At 44.2% G+C, this 21,332-nt stretch overlaps 1 protein-coding gene, 1 long non-coding RNA gene and 1 other non-coding gene across 11 annotated transcripts in view; all 3 read right to left on the bottom strand.

Annotated features, from left to right (window-relative positions):
* MATR3 (matrin 3) overlaps nt 1-13,973 on the bottom strand; it is a 28,197-nt gene extending 14,224 nt beyond the window's left edge. For 2 of the 9 annotated variants that reach the window (XM_074838813.1, XM_074838818.1), the window contains exons 1-2: nt 13,550-13,772; nt 4,269-5,343 (exon numbers count right to left, since the gene is read on the bottom strand). In XM_074838813.1, coding sequence (XP_074694914.1) covers nt 4,269-5,159 — 891 coding nt within the window. In that variant the 5' untranslated portion in view covers nt 5,160-5,343; nt 13,550-13,772. Of the gene's footprint in view, nt 1-4,268; nt 5,344-13,549; nt 13,834-13,900 lie in introns of those variants that run through there. The other 7 variants (XM_074838817.1, XM_074838814.1, XM_074838815.1 and 4 more) reach the window with 7 other exon arrangements.
* Nucleotides 13,974-17,340: 3,367 nt separating this feature from the next.
* On the bottom strand, nt 17,341-19,083 carry LOC141929413 (uncharacterized). The gene is made up of 3 exons (XR_012625017.1): nt 18,783-19,083; nt 18,301-18,527; nt 17,341-17,630 (listed from the first exon to the last, which is right to left on the bottom strand). It is a non-coding gene; the product is annotated as an uncharacterized LOC141929413 (long non-coding RNA).
* On the bottom strand, nt 17,799-18,003 carry LOC141929542 (small nucleolar RNA SNORA74). The gene has a single exon (XR_012625056.1). It is a non-coding gene; the product is annotated as a small nucleolar RNA SNORA74 (small nucleolar RNA).
* Nucleotides 19,084-21,332: the final 2,249 nt, after the last annotated feature.

Genomic DNA, 21,332 nt, shown 5'->3' with positions numbered 1-21,332 from the left:
TCAGGGTGCAAATCTTACCAGGGGATAACTGCTACAGCATACATGCATGTCATTGCAATTTCAACTTTTAGAACTGGATGCTGAGATTTTTTTTTTTTGTCTTCAGTATTTTTAGAATTTCCTCCACTCTCTCTGCTTCATTCCTCAGACTTTTAAAGATTAACGTGAACTAAACACTCAAGTTTTTAGAACCATAAAGCAGCCAAGAAATTGCAAGGAATTCAGAAAGGAAAGACTAAAAGAAATGAAAGTGCATAGCTAGGACAAACTACAAGTATACTGGTGAAATATAAAAATATATGACCATTTGAGGGGGATAATAAAGAAAAAAAAAAAGGAGATCAAGATGGTACAAAGGAGGAATAATGGAATTAAACCAAATCAGCCAGGTAAAACTCCTTCTGGTTCTGGTTTTAGCACTAGAAAGGAATGAGGGCTTTCCACTTTTTCTCTGCAGACTGTTTTGATTACAAAGGGTTATTTATTTCAAGAGAGAAGGCATGGGGACTCCTCCTTTATCAAAGTACACGGTGCCTGATCTCCATAACCTTACAATCTTACAAGTAACAGCATTAGTTTGTGCTACATTTCCATTTGTAAAGTGACAGAACTTTGAAGTTTCACTGCTGCACATCTGTGAGCCACAGTCTTAATTTCCACTCTGCTGCTCTTCAGTAAGCAAAGAGATCAGCAGAGACACACGGGGCAAGTTTGCTTTAGGTTCACAGAGAAATGAAGGGGAGGGTAATTATAGATCTTTGGGGGGCAGTTTAACAACTAAAGATTTTCTCTTACCAACTACATTTTCAACTGTGAACATGTATACTGCACTGGCCAACTGTTTTACATGTCTCTTCTTACACATGTATTTCTGCTCAGCACCCACAAATTAGTTTTTCCTAGTCTCTCATCTTTCCTGATTTTTAATTTCCACCACACTGTAGCCATCCTTCTGGATACGAGACACTCCTGAGGCTTACTGTAGTGCTTCCATATGCTAAATGCCTACCTTGCACTTCCCACAAAGCAGAAAAGCCTGGATTTGAAGTCTCTCAAAGTACTGTCATTAAGCTACACTACAATATTACTCCATGATACACAGGATATAACGTGGAGCAAGATCAAACCTTCATTTTATCAAGAAGCTGTAATATGAGAGCACCACTTTTTCTTAACTGCACAAGACGTAGGCTCTGCAACTATAAATTAATAAATACGCTGGCAATTTAGCATGAAAAAACCCCACCAAAACCCCCAAGCAAACCTATCCCTGAAACACTCAATACTTAGAAACAAAGTTTCTTCAGTTTAAAACTTGTTAGCAAGTTTTAGTACAATACTAAGGAAACCAGTCCTTTGAACACTAAAAAACTCTCTAAATTAGGGTGCACAATCTGTAAAGCCTCAGTGGATGATTCTGCTAGATATAATGTGCTTTGAAGCTGTCTTAACACATAATTTAAAAATATTATAAACAGAAGTAGAAGTTATCTGCAAACTAGAGCCAAAGTCTGAGAGATCTAATTCTCATTACACTTCAAATGCTTTTAAATTGGCGAAACAGGGAGATCTGACATATAATTTAGGATTTCACCCCCCGCCCCAGGAAAGTTTTCAGAACACTGGTTCATCTACGTTATTAACGTTTTATTAAATACAATTCTTACTCTGGACTTCCCTTTAATCCCTGCCTCTACCCAGTCTGGAGCACTACTCCTCCAAGGTTTCAGGGCACTAGATATTTACAGACACTAGTTAGCATGAATGCCTGAAGTTAAGCTAGAGAAAATCTGAACTGAGTTTTTTAAAACTCAGATTACCTCTTCCCTCAACTGATGCAAGAGGACACACTGCTCTTCAAAAAATTAGGCCAAACTTAAGCACCTAATTTTAGATAGCCCTCTATTAGGGACATGGCCCTGTTCTTCCTTTGAGATGTATCACCATTTCAAGTGTTTAACCTCCAAATTCTTCATCTGCTCATGTTGCATCAGCCTTTTTCTTTGGCAGGGAAAACAATCCCTCCACGTCAAACATCTCATACCCTGATAAAGGGATCAGGATTGACAAAATGGCTAAAAAGCTGGGGCACAATTTACTTCATAATTAGACAGAAAACAAACTGGGTCTTAAAATACATACACATCAAATTAAAGAAGCAATTAAGAACACTGCTAAAAAAGAAAAAAATAGAGGACTCGTCTGCCAGCTTAAGTTACATTAAGGGTGTTTAACCTCTTGCTCATGCTTAAAATACACATTGCTTTATCATACACTTTAAAAAAAAATCTTCTATGATATTTTTATTTGGAGGTGGGGAAAATGAGATTTTGATACTGCAGTAGTAAGTTTACATTGTCCCAGCTAAGAAAAGCATTCCCTTTCTGCTTTCCATAAGTCTTGGTTCAGATCAGATTACTTTAAAAGTTAAGTTCTACTTGATTCAATTTTGTAGGTGACAAAATAAGAAATTCTGTAACTGTTAGGTATGCAAAGCAGAGGAAAAAAGGAGAGAAAGAGAAAAATTCTTGCAGTGACATGATTTCTGAAATTAGAAACAAACCCCAAACTTGGGTCATAAGAAACAGATGATCCAATCACCAATTTTATGGTGTACTAGCAGTTTAAGTCAAAGCATATTCCTAAAAAAAAGATGGGTTTACATGTTACAGAAGAAGTCAGCCACGTAAGTTATGCTGTCAAAAGAATTTGGTATTTCTCATACCTGGAAAGATACTTCATGTTGGATATCCTTTCAATAGATCTGCATACCAAAGCAAACTAAGAACCATGAGGCTTTAAAATAAAGTGCTAAAAAGAACCCTACTTACAGGATTACTGGTTGCCATCTTCAAGGGCCTCAGAAGTTTATGTTTGCAATCTAACCAAATGAAGTCCTTTTACAGAACTGAGCATGGTATCTAAACTGTTAACACTTAAAACCTTTTATGAAAATAAATGTCAAATACAGGAGACAAGAAACCCGGATTACTGTGATTATTTTGTATGCAAAGTAATTAAAGCAACACAAGTTCATAAACTGTCAGATCAGCTGCAGTCATACAGTTGTGTGCTCTAAAACTGGTTTGATCATTCCTTGCAGGAACAGAATAATTCCTGTGTTTCAAAAAGATTAGATGTACAGAAGCAGCGCTTTTTGAGAGGTAACTGTAAAGAAATGGTTAGTAACAGCAATTCCACATTGTATCAATTTTACAGTAATAGCATGTATTATATTTTCAATTGAAGGCCTTCAAGCTCATTAGCCACTAATTGTGACAAGAGGGGCATTGTATTAGCCAATTAGCCAATTAAATTGCCTAGTATACTGAAAATCAGCAAGATGAGTAAAATTGGAAAAGCTGAAAGTGAGAAGGCTCTGAAAATAACGTCTGAATAAACAGGCCATTTTGAGTAACCTGCTACCTTTGCAGAGAGTTGAACTACTCATGGATAAACTAAGAGGGAAGTCTCAGCATAACCGAATATACCCGAAGATCCACTCTACTGGCGAGCCAAGAACAGAACACTACTAGGAACACAGAGCAGGATACTGCAACAGCAGACTGATTGCTCGGAGAGTCTACAGGGATAGATGCAACATGTGACAATAAAAAGTGAGTCTGAAGTGTCTAAGAAAGTTGTGAAAAGGAGAAAAATGACGACAAATTTCAGCCATAGTATGAGATAGAGTGTTAAAGTGAAATTAAAAAGGCAAGAATGAGCTAATCTAAAACGTGGTTTTTTACTTTTGCAAATAAGTTCCAGGGCTCTACATTAACTCTTTCCCTTTGGACAGGGAAAAAGCAGAACTGTGCAAGAATGCATCTTAACTACATATAAATCAGCAATCAAGATAGATGTGGAGGAGAGCTGAACTGGCTTCCTGAACAGCACAGTAGACACACTGCCAAAAAACCCAAACCCAACAAAAAAAATAAAAAACCCACCCCAAAAACCTCTTGAATGCCAGATGTTTGTGGTTAAGAGAACATGTAGATGTAAAATATAAATAAGATATCCCAGTAGATGATAGCTGTTTGACTTGAAGTTAAGCAATCTGGGCACACAAAATACATTAATGTAAAGCCCTGGTTTACAATGTTTGTTAACAATTACCTTGTAAATAAACCAAGTGCCTTTTTCACTCTCAAACCAACTTTCAGATCATTTCAAAAGCAACCAGGCTATAGAAATAAAGAAATAGGTAAAAACAGAACAGGTACTACAACGTAAAGGAAAATAGAAGTATCTGGTGCATAACTCACCTTATTAGAATGAACTGGCATATCACATATAGAGCACAGATGGGGATAACCCTTCGGTAAGAATCCATGGAAGTCTTCAATATTGCTATTTGGAGGAGCACCTCTCTTTTTCTCAAAGAGAGATCTCTCAGGACCAGGACCACGACCCATTCTGTCATACTCACTGTCAAATTTATGATAGTTATGCGAAGTCTCACCATAGAAAGATTCATCCCTACACCTTTCTCCATCTCTTAATCTGTCATCTTCATAATCCATTCTGTCATAATAACCAGATTCTTGAGAACGACTTCCATGGTCATAGTCAACCACTGGGTTGAGACTAGGACCACGATCATCAAAGCTATCTCTTCTAAAATGCCTTTTTTCTTCCCAATCATCCCTAGGTACTCTGTACGGTGGTTCCCGTGTGGATGATCTGCCATCTCTACCATAACCTTCTTCAGCTCTCCTCCTTTTAAGTTGTAGAAGGATCTGAGGCAAGTTTTCAGGAGTAATCTTGTCCTCGGGATAGCGACTCAGTTCATCTAAGTCTCTAGCAGACAGACCAAAGCTGGCCAAAATGTTAGTGGCCTGGTCTGCATCTCCACGGTGCTGAGAAGACAAAGGGAGCGGACCTCTACTTCCAATGTTAAATATAGACTGCAAATTATGGGAAGAGGTACTACCAGAAGACAGTGCACTATGAGATCCTTGTTGGTTCAATGAAGAACTCATTCCAAGATTCATTAAGCTAGCAAGGCGTGCAGTACCCTGGTTCATCCTTCCAAGAGATGCTGGCATATTTAAAGACTGGGTAGCAGCAGCAAGAAGGCCTATTCCTGCAGAGAGGTCACGCCCATGACCTTGTGAATCCCTACTCAGAGATGACTGCTGGAATGACTTGGACATTGTAGAACTATAGTTTGTCTACTTTATGGATCAAAAAAAATTTCTTTTTTTTTTTTTTAAAGATGGCTGAAAAGAGAGCTCACACTAGAAAGCTAGGCAAACTTCACTTCAAAAATGGTAACGCCAAGAAAGAGGATCAATAATGACTGCAGATCTTCTTCAAGCTGAGAAACACCAGACAATTCTGTAGAAAAACAAGCAGTTTTAGTCATAAATCCCTTTAAACAGATGCAGTTTTAAACTTATGCATCATGTTGATCTAAAAACATTAAAGATCTCAATCTTACAAGGCTTTTATTACATAACTTAACAGATTCAAGAGGTACCCAGAACCTACATATATTATTTCAGATAAAAATACAGTAGTGTTTCCTAGACATACTACTCTTCTTCTACAAAAACCTACTTTCATACCGAAGACAAGTGAATTTCAGAAGTTTGGGATGTCTGAAAGCATCTAAGGTTTACTAGCATGTAAGCCCTGATCTCTGGTTAATGGTTTTGTTTATACCCTACATTACTGTACTGTGTTCTATGAGAAGACCATAAAAAATAAACTTAAGCCCATAGAATCCAAGATGACTTTGGCATATAATACATATTTGAAAATGAAACCTATACCACCATAGAATAGGACGAGAGGAAGTTAAAAGTAACTGAAGTTTGGGCAAAAAGTTTCTGCTGTAAGATCTGGTAAATGAGACCAAACATAATATTCAATCTTTATGCAGTAAAATTCAAATTACCGATGTGAAGACAGATGTGAACAAGAAAAATAAGTTTTAAATTTTGCAGGAAGTAAACAAGACCTCTTGCTCAAATTGCAATTATAGGGGTAACAGCACTTAGGAAGTGATTCTTTATTCTGTTATACTGCAGCCTTGACATCAGCCTGTACTCGCAGACCTCAAGCTAAACAAGGTCAGGCTTAGTACTGGGATGGGAGACCCAAGGAAAACCCTGCTCCTGCAGAAAGAGACCCTAGGTGAGTCAGGAGATGGCACTGCGCCCCCAGCCAGCCCTGTACCACAGCGGCGTCCGTGTCTCTTACCAGCAAACTGCTTCTCCCTTGGTTCAGGCCTGACACTTTGATACCATGACCACATGTGGTAGTTAAAGATCCTAAACCAATACTTGTAAGAGATAGATATGCGCCCCATGTCCCACTAACATACTAACCTTCCATTTAAATATTTGGTTCAATGGTTCTTCACCTTTTAACTAAACAAAGTATCAATATCCACAGTATATTTTATAGTGCAATGGATATATTTCATAAAATATTCTTTTTTAGCGCAGAGCAGAAATAAACTGTAATACTTCTCCCCATACTCTTTCAGCCTTGGGATAGATACACAAAATTTAAAGCAATTCAGCACACAGAAAACATTCCACCAGGAATACGCTGTTCTTGGGTCCCTGATGCGGTAAATCCCTTTCAAATCTCTGCAGAGCAGTTTTGCTTCTCCAGCACTGCCACTCAGATGCACATAAAACATATAATCACTTGAAAAAGAAACAGGCACAAATTGCATAGTTCCAGATGAAATCGGCTTCTAAGAGAACAGGTACATTTGGGGAGGAATGGAAAGGACAAAATGAAAGCAAGGATTTTTCCTTGAAGAGACCAGTTCTGCAGAAGGCAATTTCTCTTGTACTGGAAATAGAAGAAAAAAGGTCAAGGTTATGAGCATGTCTCTATCCCAACTTCCTACTCAATCCAGAGCCCTGTTTCAACAGGGCATAAAGTTTTTTCTACTTCAAGTTGAAAAGCACTTGGGTTTTCTTTCTTGGTAGCAGTGTGTTACAAAATTATGCATTTATGTAGAAAAATAATGGATTCTATGAGAGATACATAAAGGACACAAAACCCACACAGAATTCCATCATTGAAACGTCACTGCTTTATACAGTTTGCTACATATTCTGTTATCAGTACATCTGAACTCGTATTTCAGCTGTGCTTTTGAAATCCACATATGTTGGAGTCACTTAAAGCAAGCTTAATTGTGAAACATTTGGTTAAGAATAAGAGATTGAGAAACGTGGGGATGAAAATAAGTTTAAAAGTATCTGAGGCAGAAGACAGAAAAGCACTGCAGAAAGCTTCAGACAAAAACAGTAAAACAAGAATATAGGGAGAGCAGACGAGGCAAATTCTAAGTGAGATATCCAGGACAGGCTGACCACACTAAAGAACACCTGAACAGAAAGAATTTAAGAGCTATATTGAAAAAATCCACAATGAACATGAGAGAAACACTAATATTCACCTGGGTACCATGTTTCATCTTACATACATGCAGTAACCTTCAAAGTACTTTATGACAGTTTTACAAGTTAATCCTTACTCCTTCCATTTTTACAGATAAATTTCCTTCCATTTCATTTACACACTTACAGAATGGTTTGAAACTGAACTTACTAGGTTCTTCATAAAATCAGATATTCCGGAGGGCTTTACAAACCAGACCCTGACAGTGATTCAGCAGACAACCACATGGTCAGGAAAGGCTCTGTGAGTCCTGCTGTTAATGCAAGGACCTGCACTATTCAAGTTTTCACTAAATCAGGAAAGTTCTCCACTCTTCAAAAATACCCTTTCTCTTTGAACAGATGCTCACTAATCCTCTTGTCACAATTTTCAATTGGCAGCTCATTGTCCACTGCTCTGGAGAGATTAGCAGAGAACAAAACCCATCACATCGCAGTCTGGCACAGACCTGGGCTGCAGAGAACCTGATTACATGCCATGCTTTGGCCCCACATACACATGGAGGTTTTACATAACCATACCCTGCTGCTGCAAATGCTCCTAAAAGAAAGCAGCAAAGGGAAACAGAAAAAACAGGAAAGATGGGGGGGGGGGGAACACAACGGATGGACACAAGACAAAAAACAAAGAGGGACAATCTTATGAAAAAGCATGATGTGGGACAGTAAGACACCTGTATGATGAAAACAGAATATGACGTTGGCAGCTGGTGGGCTAGCCAGTAAACTGCCCTACACCTCATTAGGTATTCGAGTGGAATACTTACAAAAACTAAGTTTATGAGTTATCCTCAAATATCACTATTGCATCACTGTCATTTTACATGCTGTGGCACTCTATTCCTAACCATGCCCATTCTTTAAGAGCTGATGAAGACAACAACAAAACAAGATGGGGGAAGAGCTCTAAAAATCATACCAAAGAATGTTTAACTTCCACATGGTCAGGTTTAATATGTAATTCTAAGCATTTCTTGCGTTGATCACTTCCGAGAGATTTCATGTCAGTATCTGATAGAGACAGGTTCCCAGGGACCAATGCCAGCTTTTCAGCGAGTGTGCCATCAACTGAGTCACAGCAACAAGATGAGTATGACTGAACAAAGCTGTCTAAAGATCCAGACATGATTTAGCAAAGTTGAAAGTGTTATGCTAATTGTTATTCATGTAATTTCAGCTATAATGGGAACAGACAGGCTTTCAGAGATATATTTTTAAGATCTGTGGACAGAAATTTGGTCATATTAAGATTTGGAAATATGTAATATAAAGCAATCTTGAAATAAGTTGAAAGTCAAAATGTTACTAGATTTCCAGACAAATGTGGACAATGAAAAAAAACTTTTTATATCTACAAGTTGCAAAAGAGCTTTCTGTAAAGGCAGACAACAAAAATAAGAAATTTGAATCCTACAGAATACACTGCTAACAAATAAAGGCCAAAGTGAGGCTGATTTTCAAACACTATAGAAGGTTTTTCTTTTTGTGTAAAACTGATTATAAACTCCTTTCAATAAAACTTATAGAACTCTTGCTCCACATAAATATTAGTTTTGTTCCTGAAAACAGTTTGATTCGGTGAATTCTTGGGATACACTGATCATGCTGAACATAACCTTCAATTACTACCATTTATGAAACAGCAGGCTGAAAATAATTACCTAGCTCCCTATTCCTTTTTTTTTAAACTGTGCATATATATTATAGCTTTAATATTCTTGTTCTTAGAACGACTCATTTTTTTACCCATTCCTCTTCCACTATTTATAGAAAAGTCTCAAAAATGAAAAATGTTTTCCCCTTCTAGTCAGTTTCACTTTCACTTCAAAAACAAAATGACTCAAAACACATTGAATGTAATAAAATTAACTCAATTATGGTAAAAACATGAAATAATCTGCAAACTGAAAAACACGCCCTCAGTTTGTAACACAGTTTTTGAAGACCTTTGGGAAAAAAGTCTCAAAGAACTTACACATGCACAATCCTTGCTCTTTGAATAAAAACCTACAGATTTTTCTCCTCCCTGATGCGTTACACTCAGTGCAGCACTCCCTTTTGCAGCAATCTATTCTGCTATAGAAGAATTCATATGCTTCTTGGCAAAACCGTCTCCAACACATCATGGCAAAAAAGGTTATCAACAGAAGAGATCTGGAAGTTCAAGTGACAAATTCAGACAGGCAGCTCCCCATGTTGCTCTGAGAATTAACAGTAGTAAAAACAAGAATTTGCAAGGAAATTAGAAGCAGATGTTATCTAGCTGCTGAATGACCAAGCGTAATGGATTTGAAATCTACGGGACTACTTTGCCTTGGACAATACAGAAAAGGCCAGTTGTTCCAAAAGCAAAGGAGGAATTGTCTAGCAGCCTTAGATAGAGACAAACACAGACTATCATCCATTTCAGGTACCAGTATTCAGAGTGGTTATTTAATATTGCTGTTTCACACACAAGAAAACAACTCGTCTGTTCAACTGATCTTCAAAGGTCATGACCTCAAAAATTTAAGCAGCACCTGGCACACTGGATGCATGCAGTTTTTTGTGCGCAGATCAGACAACCTGTTTCAGGGCTTGCAGAACTACTGGAAGAGTTTCGTTTCTTAGGATTATGTTCAGCTTCATCTCAGTGACTTGCTTGATCAGAGAAGCACATGATAACCTTGAGATCTGAAGTTACTGTTCAGAACAGTGAAGTGTTACATATGAAAAAGACTTGTTTATAAATGGGGAATTAAAATGACCACTTTAGCAATTAAGAACCTTAAGAGAACTTACAGTTTTCAACATCTGAATGCAGAAAAGAGCACTGTAAAAGACACCGATTTCCATTTCTGGTCATTTAACAAAAAAACAAGCATCTTTTTTTGGTAAGAAGTGCATGGGAAAAAGTGCATTTGTTCCTTAACAGAAACAAGAGTGAAAAAAGGGTCCAAGGAACAGTACAGGAAGAGTGGAGCAGGCAAGAAAAATGTGCATTTTTAGAGAGGGGAAATATAAACAGCCCAGAACATAGAGTAACTGCCTTCACGTGTACTGACCGCTCCGTAAACACACGATTACCTCTATGTCTTCCATGCACTCCTTCCTACTACCTGTAAGTCCACTCTTTGTCACTACTTTCAGAGCTCCAACTCTACAATAAGATGGATGCACACAGCTTCCAGCACCTACGAAAAGCTCCATGAAGCCATTAAGACTTGGTTCGACAGAAGGGATCTGCCAAAACCAAAGTCATTGCAGAATGATGTAGGATCTTAGACTGGAAGCTCTGGTAATAACGACAAAGTGAGGAGACAATCACTATTCACTCACATCAGTTCCGGAGATGAACAGCCTCACGGGCACCAAAGCTGTGGCAAAACCCACAGAACATACCATAATTATTTTTAAAAAAATAAATACGTCTTACATAAAGTGATCCAAAGACAGACCAAATCAGAGAGTTAATCACTGTAACAGAGAACCAATTTTACCTTTTTTTTTTTTTAAAAAAAAGCCCCAAAACAGAACACTTCTGTATTCTGATCTGGTAAGTGATTAAAAAGCCTTCTGAACGTAAGTCTGCCTCTAGGCATTTCCAGAGCTGGGATAAAATCTCATTCTTTCCCAGATGAAATGTTGCATGAGGTTGTTGAGACGTATTTGAGTTGCAGAGAAGAATCAAGGGACTGTTTGACTGTTTTAGTGCTCAAAATAAAAACTCTCTTGTTTAAGTTATGACTATACAACATGGTACTTAAACACTTGCAAAATAAATTAGTTCAGAAATATTATGAGGTATTTGCTTTTGTTTTCAAGACTTGACTTAGAGCACTGAGGAAGAATGCAAGCAGCAGAGAGGCTACAAAAATAACACTCATAAATTAACAAACAAACTGAATGGACATAATTTCGTTGCAGCTTTGCTTACAACAGCTTCTCCCTCAGATTTGCTGAGCTACCCTGAATACTCTCAGGTATCAGACTACAAAGTATCTTTGCATTCACCAAAACCCTCAGAGATGTGTGCAAGTCACAAAGAAGGACAATAGGCAATATTTATTTCTTTATTTCCCACCAAATTAATGAGCATTTTTATTTAAGTGTAGTCCTGAATAAACCAGGTGGTGATCATATTTCATGTATGGACCATAATACCATGGATCTTTAATTCAGTTCGGAGCCTCAAAGACTGACTCTTCTTCCCTCCTCCCTTAATTGGTTTTTAGTTTTTACATTTAGAAACATGGATATTCACGTTTTAAGGATGTATTTAGGAATTTCTCTTGGTTATACTTCCCATCATTTAGTGCTGGGATGTATATAACACCTAGGTACATACAAACTGCTGAAAACTGAAGCTTTCAATACACAGTAACTTCACATAGCTTCTCTAGAACAAACACACAAAAAAGACTCATGACATTGCAAGCCTCACCAGAATTATTAAGAAGCAATCAGAATTTCTGAATTTGTTTTTCAGATTTCATATCCTTACCTAGTGCACAACGTAGAAGTACAAATATTGGGTTACTACTGAACAAACACATGTACAAGGCTCACTCAAATTTAATTATTCCATGTAATTCAGTAAAGAAATATTTAAAGTCCTTTTGAATAAAATTCACGACAGAAGTTCACTAATTTCTCAGCAATAAATTAAAAATGTTAATATATGCTACACTACATTAAAAAAAGTGATTTAATATATTAAAGTTTTCAATGTATTAACACGTTTCAAAGTTCAGAAAGACCGAACAACTGGATCAACAGATTCTTTATAAAGTAGTATCAGAAAAAGCTCCCTTTTTGTTTTCAGAAGCATGAAAACTACACAGACCGTTTTAAGAGACATGTTTTCAACTTGAGCTGCTCCCTGCTTATCCTACTCTAAGAAGTCAGGACCACCTACTCCATGATAGTTCAAAAAACCTGAAGAATTTAAGGTTGAGTAAAAAGAATAAAGACTATTCAATTATTTAAAACAGTATCAGATACTTTTTTCCCAAAGGTATGCTTTATGGAAAGGAAAAAAGCTACACATTTAAAATGAGGATTTTTCAGCTTTCTTTCTACAGCATAAATGCTTCATTTATCAGAACAAAGCAGTTCTTCGGGTTCCCAGAAAGTTCTCTTTAACTTCTGCTTATTTTCAGCATAGGTGAACCTTATGGCTCATTACTTTGACTCTGGAAACAAAACAGGTACATAAAAAAATATAAGACATTATTAATCCAATATAGGAGGAAAAAACCCACATCCCTGCAGCATGATTTATAACCACAGCCTAAATTATATGAAAGTGAAACTGAGTAGAAAGAGTCGTAAAACAGATGCTGTCAGTATTCTTAATGCTCAATTCATTAATTCTTAATGCCAGATAAACATCAGAACCAGCAGTTTTTGAGAGTAACGGCCTTCAGAGCCGTTAAGGCACGTCACTGACATGCTGTTCAGCTTCCGAGCGGACGTTCTGGGGGGCTGGGGAGGAGAGCGACCAAGTCTGAGGCCTCAGCCGGAACCAGAAGCGCTAGCAGGGCGCTCCGGTGAAGTTTCAATCAGCGGGCAGAGCGTGGTTTTAGCTGGGGTCACCCCTGAAAACACGTTTTACGTGCCGAAACCCCCCGCCCTACCCTCACCAAGCGCCGGGCAGCGCCCAGGGGAACGGCCCCCGACAGCACGGGCCGGGCAGCCCGGCACCGCCGCCCGGGCCGGCCTTTCCCGGCGAGCGGCCGGAGGCGCCGCAGCAAGGAGAGCCGCGGGGGGCCGGGCCGCGGGGCTTTGTTCGGGCCCGCCGGAGGCCGCGCGGCCCGGCCCGGCCGCAGTACCGCCAAGTGGCGGGCGGGGGCGCCGGCTGCCGCTGCAGGCGGCCCGGGAGGCAGCGGCGGGGCCGCGGCACCGGCCCGACCGGGCCCGCCGCTCCCGCATGCGCGCTGCCGCCGCGCGCCAGCCCCGCTCCCCCCCCCCACCTCCTCGCGGCCGCTCCTAACGGCCGCTCCCCGCCCCCCCCCCTCCTCGCGGCCGCTCCTAACGGCCGCTCCCCGCCCCCCCCCCTCCTCGCGGAGCGGCGGCCGCCAGCGCCGGTTCCCAACATGGCGGCGGGCCGGGGGCGGCCGCAGCGCCGCTCCTACCTGCGGGCCGGGGGCGGCGGGAAGGGAGCGCGGCGGCGCCGCCCGTTCGCTGTCGCACCAGCGGCGGGGGAGGGGAGGGACGGAGGGACTGAGGGAGGGAGGCGGCTGCGCGAGCCCCGCGCACGTCTCGCCGCGCTCGCGAGAGCACCGCCCGCCCGCTGCCCGCCCGCTCACGTGCCCAACGGCGGCCGCCCCGCTCCGCTCCGCGCCGCGCCGCTCGCCTCCGCTCCGGGCCGCTCCGCTCGCTGGTGACGGCCGCCCGCCCCGCCCTCCGTGTGTGGATGTGGCCGGGGGGGGAGGGAGAAGGAGGCGCCGCCGGCCCGGTTCTCGCGAGAGGTGGGCGCCGCTCACCCAGGTATCGCGAGAGTCCGGCCGCGCTGCGCGGCGCCGGGCCGCCGCTCGCCCCCAGCTCATTGTCCGCGCGCTCCCGCGGGGGCGGATGGGAAGGCGCGCGGGGGCGGGGCTCGGCGGCGCCCGCCTGGCCCCACCCCCCGGCCGGCGCTGGGGGAGGCGGGGGATGGCGGGGCCGCGGGTTCGCGGCCGCCCTCGGCGCCTCCCGCCCGCCACTGCCGGAGCGGCGCGGGGTGACAACCAGAGGGACAGTCCCGGCGTCGGTGCCCTCTGAACCCCACGGTCCCACAGGAGGAAACGCGTCCCCGGCCCCAGCAGAGGGAAACCCTCCTCAGACAGAGCCAGGGCTCCCCTCAGGGCCCACGCTGGCCACTGCCTCGCCGGCTTTCCATGACTGGAAACAGAGGAAGGGCTAACGCTAGCCAACCGCTTTGGCATGTATTTGCCCAAGATAATAAGGGTTCCTCGCTGCCACTTGGCTCTTCTAACCCTCACAGCATTGTTACCTTTGTAATAGGGCAGACACTCATAGTCCCTGCAGGTCCCTAGGCCGGGCTCCTGGCAGCCAGAGCGGCCATGCTCTGTCAGCTCAAGCCTAAGGACTGCTCTCCTCAGCAGCATGAAGATGTTACCATCTCTAAAATATTTAAGACAACGGGCTCTCGATGCCTATTAAGTTCATTAGAAGATTCTGGTAAAAAAACCCTACAGCTTATGTGCCAGGCTTTCCTTTTCATCTAAGCCAATATTGCCACCTTGCGCTGGAATGAGGAAAGTTCACTTTTCCTATGCTATCCTTAAATTGGTTGATTTTATGGGCAAAGTAGTACTCATACAATCGGGCAAATACTATCTACGATTTGAAATCCCTTCATAGTCAATATATTTCTTCCCAATTTAATTTTGTGGCAAAAGAACCAGTCTCTCCATCATCTTGGAAGCTGCTACGTTCCAGAAGCTTTACAAAGGTGAGGGTGTGTAGCTGAATTTAGTCTCCAAGGGAAAGGAAAAATCCGCCTTTTTAATTCATCACAGGCTGATTTTTCTTCTCTATATGTGGCTGGAGAGCACGATGAAACAATAACACAGAAGTTCTTTGAAGAAAACAGGGAATTGGTACAAAATACATGTTGAAATAATATGAAAGTTCTGAGAACAACCACAAGAAATTCAGCTCTCTTAACAAGCGCAGCATAAAAAACAATTAAGTGCTCAAAAATAAACTCATAAATCTAAGTTAACAATACTTCTGTGCTCCAGTACTGCAGAGCAGTAAAAGCAGAGGAAAGCGCCTTGATGAAATAAATGTAAAGCAATCCAGCCGCTTTTGCCCAGTAAAAGTCATATATAGATTGCAAAATGTACAGTGCTAATAAACAGAATCATAAATCACACCAGCATTTCCCAGGTACAAAAGCGTGTCTTGCTCCATTTCCCTGGCTTTATTTCAACGCCAGTACTTTGCTCCTCTTGGACCACACGCGTTCTCTCTCAATTTCCTTTGTTGTCCTCTGGTCAAGGCACCAAAGTGGCGGCGAGGTGAATTGTTTTGACCTTTATTGATTGCATTTGTGCTGCAGAAGGACCCGTACGGCACTGACCGTCGCTCCCCTGCTAACACGGCTGCTGTGGTAAGGCACGGAGCTCTGGTGCCCTAAGCCTGGACTTGTGCTCATCACTGGAGAACGTTCATGACATTCCTATGTTTGTTCTTTTCCGCTATGTGCACAAAGCCTGGTGAGTTTGGGGAAAAAGTGGTACCTCTCCAGCTGCCCGAGAGTTGCGGGGCCTCAGGAGAGCTCGCGTGGTGCGTCAGGCATGCACTAAGGGCTCTGCAGCAGTTCCCAAGCACTCTGATGGGATAATCACTGCTGCCAGCAGACTTTCTCCATCCTTTTCTACTGCCTTTTTTGTTATAGCACAGCCGGGCCTACAAGTCCTGGGTTCAGCCCTGAGACAAATGGAGCAGAGCTTTATCACAGAAACAGTTTTTCAAGGAAAATAAGCGAGCCAGCATGTATTTATTGTCCACATAGCACCTGCTTTACGTGGTTGACAGTATAGCCTATATTCCTTGTTTTTTGCTGATTTCAGAAACACCTGCTGCAGAAGCAGAGACCCCTGACACAGCAAGCATGTGTCTTGGCAGCCAGCAAGCAAAAACCCCTGCCCACCCTGAGGGCAGCCAGCCACAGGGCACCCATCGCTCCTCTCCTGGGAAAGAGGAAGATTGCTGGACACAACATAAATCCCTAGGAAATCTGGTTATTAGTTTTGCAGGGAGAACTTGTTCGTATAGATGATCAGTAAAATTATATTTTGTATTTGTCATAGACTTCAACTAAGAAAACACCTTTTCCCAGTAATGTTGAATACTTTGACAAATATTTCCACGTGGAGCATCACAAACGCACATTCAGCGATCAGCAATGTTCAGATAGCAGAAGGGCTCACTTGAACAGTGCCAGGGACATTTAAAAATTAGACGAGCCCTGAAAACATTCAGCACGGTAATTCATTTATACGAGCTACATGACAGAAGCACCTATTTGACATAAACCATCCGTAACTTGTGAACTAATCCAACGTGTGCCAGTATTTTATCAAAAGCCTCACGTTTACAGGCCCCAGCCACTAACAACCTAAACACATTGACGTTGTTACACTCCTGCAGACAGCACGGCGTACAACAGCAGGCTCGTGCCCATGCTTCGGAGTTTAATTTCTGTATAGACAGCACTGTAGCTACAGTAGCATCTATGACAGGATAATTGTAATGTAACGTGACTGAAGACCATTGAACCATTTTTTAAAAATTGAAAACAGAAGGTTTAGCCTAAAAAACTCCTAAGTTTGGGTTATTTTACAAACACGGGGTTCTCCAGAAGACTGCGCTGAATCCAAATGGGTCAGGTATCTTGGTGAGAGCAATATACTCCTTTGCTCCAACTACAGTCACTTTTGAGTTCAAACAGCATTTTTGTTTGAATATGCAATGTTTGTCTTTCCCCTCCCCACCAGTTTCAATGTAATTTACATCTAGGGCAGCCTTTTCCAACGCCCCCATCTTTTGTGGGCTTCATCTCCCTGCAGACCCAAGAAAGGGAGGTAATGAGAAAGTTCTTTCGAGTCAGGAACTGAAGCATGGGAAGGGTATCTTGTGAACTTGTACTGGCTGTGTACGCAGCAAAAAGAGGAATTCCAGACCTTCTTTCCTTTGTGGAAAACTTTAAACATCTGATCACCTTCAGAGTGCCGGAGGAAAGGAAGCTGCCCTTACAGCAGAGGCTATGGAGGAGAGCAGGGGTGTGTGGCAGGAGGGGCACCAGGCACCCTGTGCCCCACTCCTGCCCCTCCAGTCTCTCGCAGACAAGAATTCAACGTGACTTTCAAATCCTGCTGTACCCCGCAGCCTTATAATGAAAACCAAAATGAGCAAGTTTAAATATAAGGAAGTTTAATAAATAGAGGTCACAGAAAAAATTACCATTTTAAACAAGCAGTGAGAAGGGATTAACAATTAACAAATTGTATATGTCATTTTTGTTCAACCTTGCTCCCAACCACCTCTGATGTGTCAGGTTACAAGTACTTCTCTAGTAGTTGCATTTAAATTGTGGACTGTAAGTTCCCATCTTCTCAGATCTTTTTCGAATGGGGATTTTCACAGCAGCTCCAACAGCTTATTCCTTTTCTTCTGACAAGGGCTGCTGCTTCAGCAAGCCCCCACCTGCAGCAAAACATGCAAACCATTTGCGTGTAATTAAAAACCACAAAGACAGTTAACAGGAGTAAAAGACCCCAAATTCAACCCTTAACGCTGACCTTCATTTTTATATAAAAGATGCAATATTGAACAAAATGTCTGCAACAGAATTATTAAATTTTCTGACTGTGCATTGTCTGCATCCAATCTAGGATTAACTCCACCGAGAAGGAGTTACTCCACTCTCAGGCATGCAGAGCGCTGCCAAAAACCTGGCACCATCTAATGCTAGAACAGCACTGGCGGTGCCAGGAGCGACTCGGCAGCGCGTTTCTCTCCCAGCAGCATAACACTATCCCAGGCACTGAGCAGCAACGGCTAGCTGACTACCACTGGATGAAACACAACTCAAAACTGAGTTTTTAAAGGACAGAAGGAAATAGAGGCCCAAAAGTACATCCCTCCGGTGATGCAGGCCCCACTTCCAACACCTCCTCTCATCAGGACTTCCTCCAGCAACTGCAAGTGCTGTGTGCTTCGCTAGATGAAGCGGGTTATTATTTCCACCCAAAGCATGGCAGGCTGGCACAACAGCCCATTCACAAGCCATCAGAGGCCATTTAGTTTACTCAGTATGGCAGAACCAACAGTCTTTTCGCCCATCTCCCCTTGTAGAGAGACCTCACCCACGTACCTCAAAAGGCTCCTGAGCTCTCCCTGGGCCTCATGTGCAGGTTATTCCTTTACATCTCCGCTGGCACGGGTCATGCTACGCAAAACTCGGGGGGTTTCACAAACGAAGGCCACCGGTGAGGGCCATTACCTGAGGGCTGTATCTTCCAGACAGCTCTCTGCCACCCGAGACCTCTGAGTCACAGCCATTCTTCACACACGCTTAAGCTGCGTTATCAGCTGGAAGCCCTAAAGAGAGCACAAGAGAAACATCATTTCAGATATTCAATTAATTAAATCTGTATTAACAGAGCTAAACAGCTGGGATCTGTCTTGCTGAAGGAAAAAAAAAAAAATCAAACCGAATAATAGGCAGAGAAATTACTTCTAAACGGCACAGCCTGAACAAATTACCCTCCGGTCCCAGGGCCTCAAAGGTTATCAGCTAGCACGGGACGCCGCGCACGACCGCCTTTCGGCTATTAATAACAATTAAAAATATACCGGGGACTATTTCACGTGGCGTTTTCTGCTTCCAGAGCCCTGGGGAGGGGTGAGGTACCCCCCAGGCCTCCAGCACCGGTGCCCAGCCCTCATGGCGGCCGGGCAGGGCGGGAGGCGGCCCAGCGCCTCCACCTCCCTTCATGGCGGCAGGGCGGGAGGCCGCCCGGCACCTCCAGCTCCCCTCATGGCGGCCGGGCAGGGCGGGAGGCGGCCCGGCACCCCCACCTCCCCTCATGGCGGCGGCCCGGGCCAGCGCCGCTGCCGTCCCTGGTGGCGGCGGGGGCCGAGAGAGGCCGGGCCCCGCCGCGCGGCCGAGGTGGCTCCGCAGGCGCCGCCCCGCTCGCCTCGGCCGCTCCCCTCGGGGCGGGCCCGGCCCGGGGGCGGTGGCGGGGCCCGGGAGGCCCGGGCGGCCCAGCTCGGGACGGGCAGGGCTGAAATAAACTGCTCATCTCGTGAAAGAGAAGAAGCAGCAGCAGAAGCGGCGCGGCGCTCCCTTCATCTCCTCTGTGCGGGGCGTTCGCTTGTATCCCACCGGAACACCGACAGTGTGTGACCGCCTCCAGCCCCCAGCAGTGACAGACCATCGCGGTTATAAAAGTGCTTTTCATCAGAGCCCAGCTAACCCCAAAGCTGCTCTGCGCTCGGCCTGGACGTTACAGCCACGGTACGTGCGGCAGCAACGGCCGAGGGAAGCGGGACTGGCTGACACAGCACGTTTACAGGACCTTTTTTGCAGCGATTTACTGAATTTTCTCCCCCCTCCCACAGCATTGCTCGCCCGTTTGCTCCAGGGACTGTCCGTGCAGCGCAGATGCTGTTGAGCCGTGGTCCGATGGGTACGGGGGGATCATGGTACCGAGCTGGAGAAGAGCAGGTGACACGGGGCAGGGAGCAAGTCCCCGGGCACGGGCGGTTTAGGAGCTGAGGATAACAGTAAAGCATCGATTTTGCTGTTGCAGAGCTCCAGATGTCAGTCTGTCCCATCCTAGGCTTGTAGCACACATATTTTTGAAGCACTACAGCTCCTTGCTGCTGCAGGTCCCTCGAACAGATGAGCTGTGCCTGCAGAGAGTGGTTCATGTCCTGATTTAACCCATTCTGCTGATTTATGGGAGCAAAATCTCGCCGATGCGATCCCTCCTTTTGTTCTGTAACTGAGCATTTACTCAACAGGGGTTAAACAGGCTTCTGGAGCCTCTTGAGTTGCTTTAAACACAAACTGCAGGGCTGCGCTGGGATGCAGGGAGCTCGGGGGGGGCTGTCTAGACTAGAGGAGCTCTTCTGAAGGCTGGCTGTGCTTTTGTTTTATGGTAACGTCTATCTCTAATCTGGCTTGAAACAAAGTGTCTCAGTCCCTTCAGTCCCCAACACTGCACTTGCAGGAGGGCAGGAGGATGTATTTAGCTTCCACCAAGCTAAAATAAAGAACAGGCCAAGTAGGGATCTCCGTATCAAAGAACAGCGTGATGTTTGCTGACATCGGCTGTGGCCTGGGAGAGACGGAAGGCCAACACAGCTAGGCAGATAAAACTGCCATGAAACCAGCCCTTGGACAGTCAGACCAGTGCTGGGGACGCTCCTGGGGTATTGCTGCAGGCAGCTGCCTGTAGCTCCCGTCCCCAGGCCTGGAAGCAGGCAGGAGGAAAGGCAGGAGGACCTGTTGCCCAGCCAGGTGCTGTTTCCAGTCATGGTGTGGTTGTGCGCAGCTCTGCAGACCGGTGTCTGGCCAGGTTGCAGCAGCACAGACTCCAAACATGGCATTGCTGGGCTCAGCCTGTTTCAGAAGCTTTTCCTCATCCCCTCGGAGGGACGCAGCCCATGTAGAGAGCACGTTCACCAGGAAGCTGTGACAGAAAAGGGCTTTACTTGGTACCCATGGCAGAGCCATTGTGTTTCACCTAGTGTGACACCTTTCATCCAAAGTTCACAAATAACATGCAACCATTTATTTGAAATAAACCAATGCTCCAAATCCAATTACTGGAGGGGAAAGCTGTGCAGGAACGCAGGGAAATCATTGCTGTGAAGTGAGAGGCTGGTCCTGACATTGAGAGTCGCTGAGTTCTGGTATTTGGCATTCAGAAAGCTTTTGAAGTATCTCCCTGATCCTGCTGAAAACAACTTATTATAGGAGGCAAGGCATATTAATTTGGGCCCCACGCTGCGCTAATGAGTTATACAGCTTCCAAACTGGAGCTGTTGCTTAGGCAGCCTGCTCCGGGTCTCGGTAGAGCCCATCAGCCATGCCCGTCTGTGGGCACATGCCCTCAGCCACAGGCAGTAAGACCTCCGATAACAAAATCATGAAGTGCCCTCTGTGTTTGCTATTACCTGCCCTCCAGCATGGCAGCTTTTCATCAGCCCTGGATCTTCTGCATTGGAGTGTAGCCAGGAAAATATCCTTCACTAGGTTAGTCACTAGCTGGGAAAGCACCTAGCCCTTTCCACCACTCAGCACCAGCCTCGCTCCCCGCACGCAGCCATGGCTGTCCTGAGCAGAACAAGCTCAGTGCTTCCTGGGATGTATCGGGGAGGAGCACCCCATGTGTC

Source organism: Strix aluco, chromosome 13 (assembly GCF_031877795.1).
Source record: "Strix aluco isolate bStrAlu1 chromosome 13, bStrAlu1.hap1, whole genome shotgun sequence".
NCBI classification, from domain to species: domain Eukaryota; kingdom Metazoa; phylum Chordata; class Aves; order Strigiformes; family Strigidae; genus Strix; species Strix aluco.
Note: the sequence above shows the minus strand (reverse complement) of the source record. Positions and strands in the feature narration are given on the sequence as shown.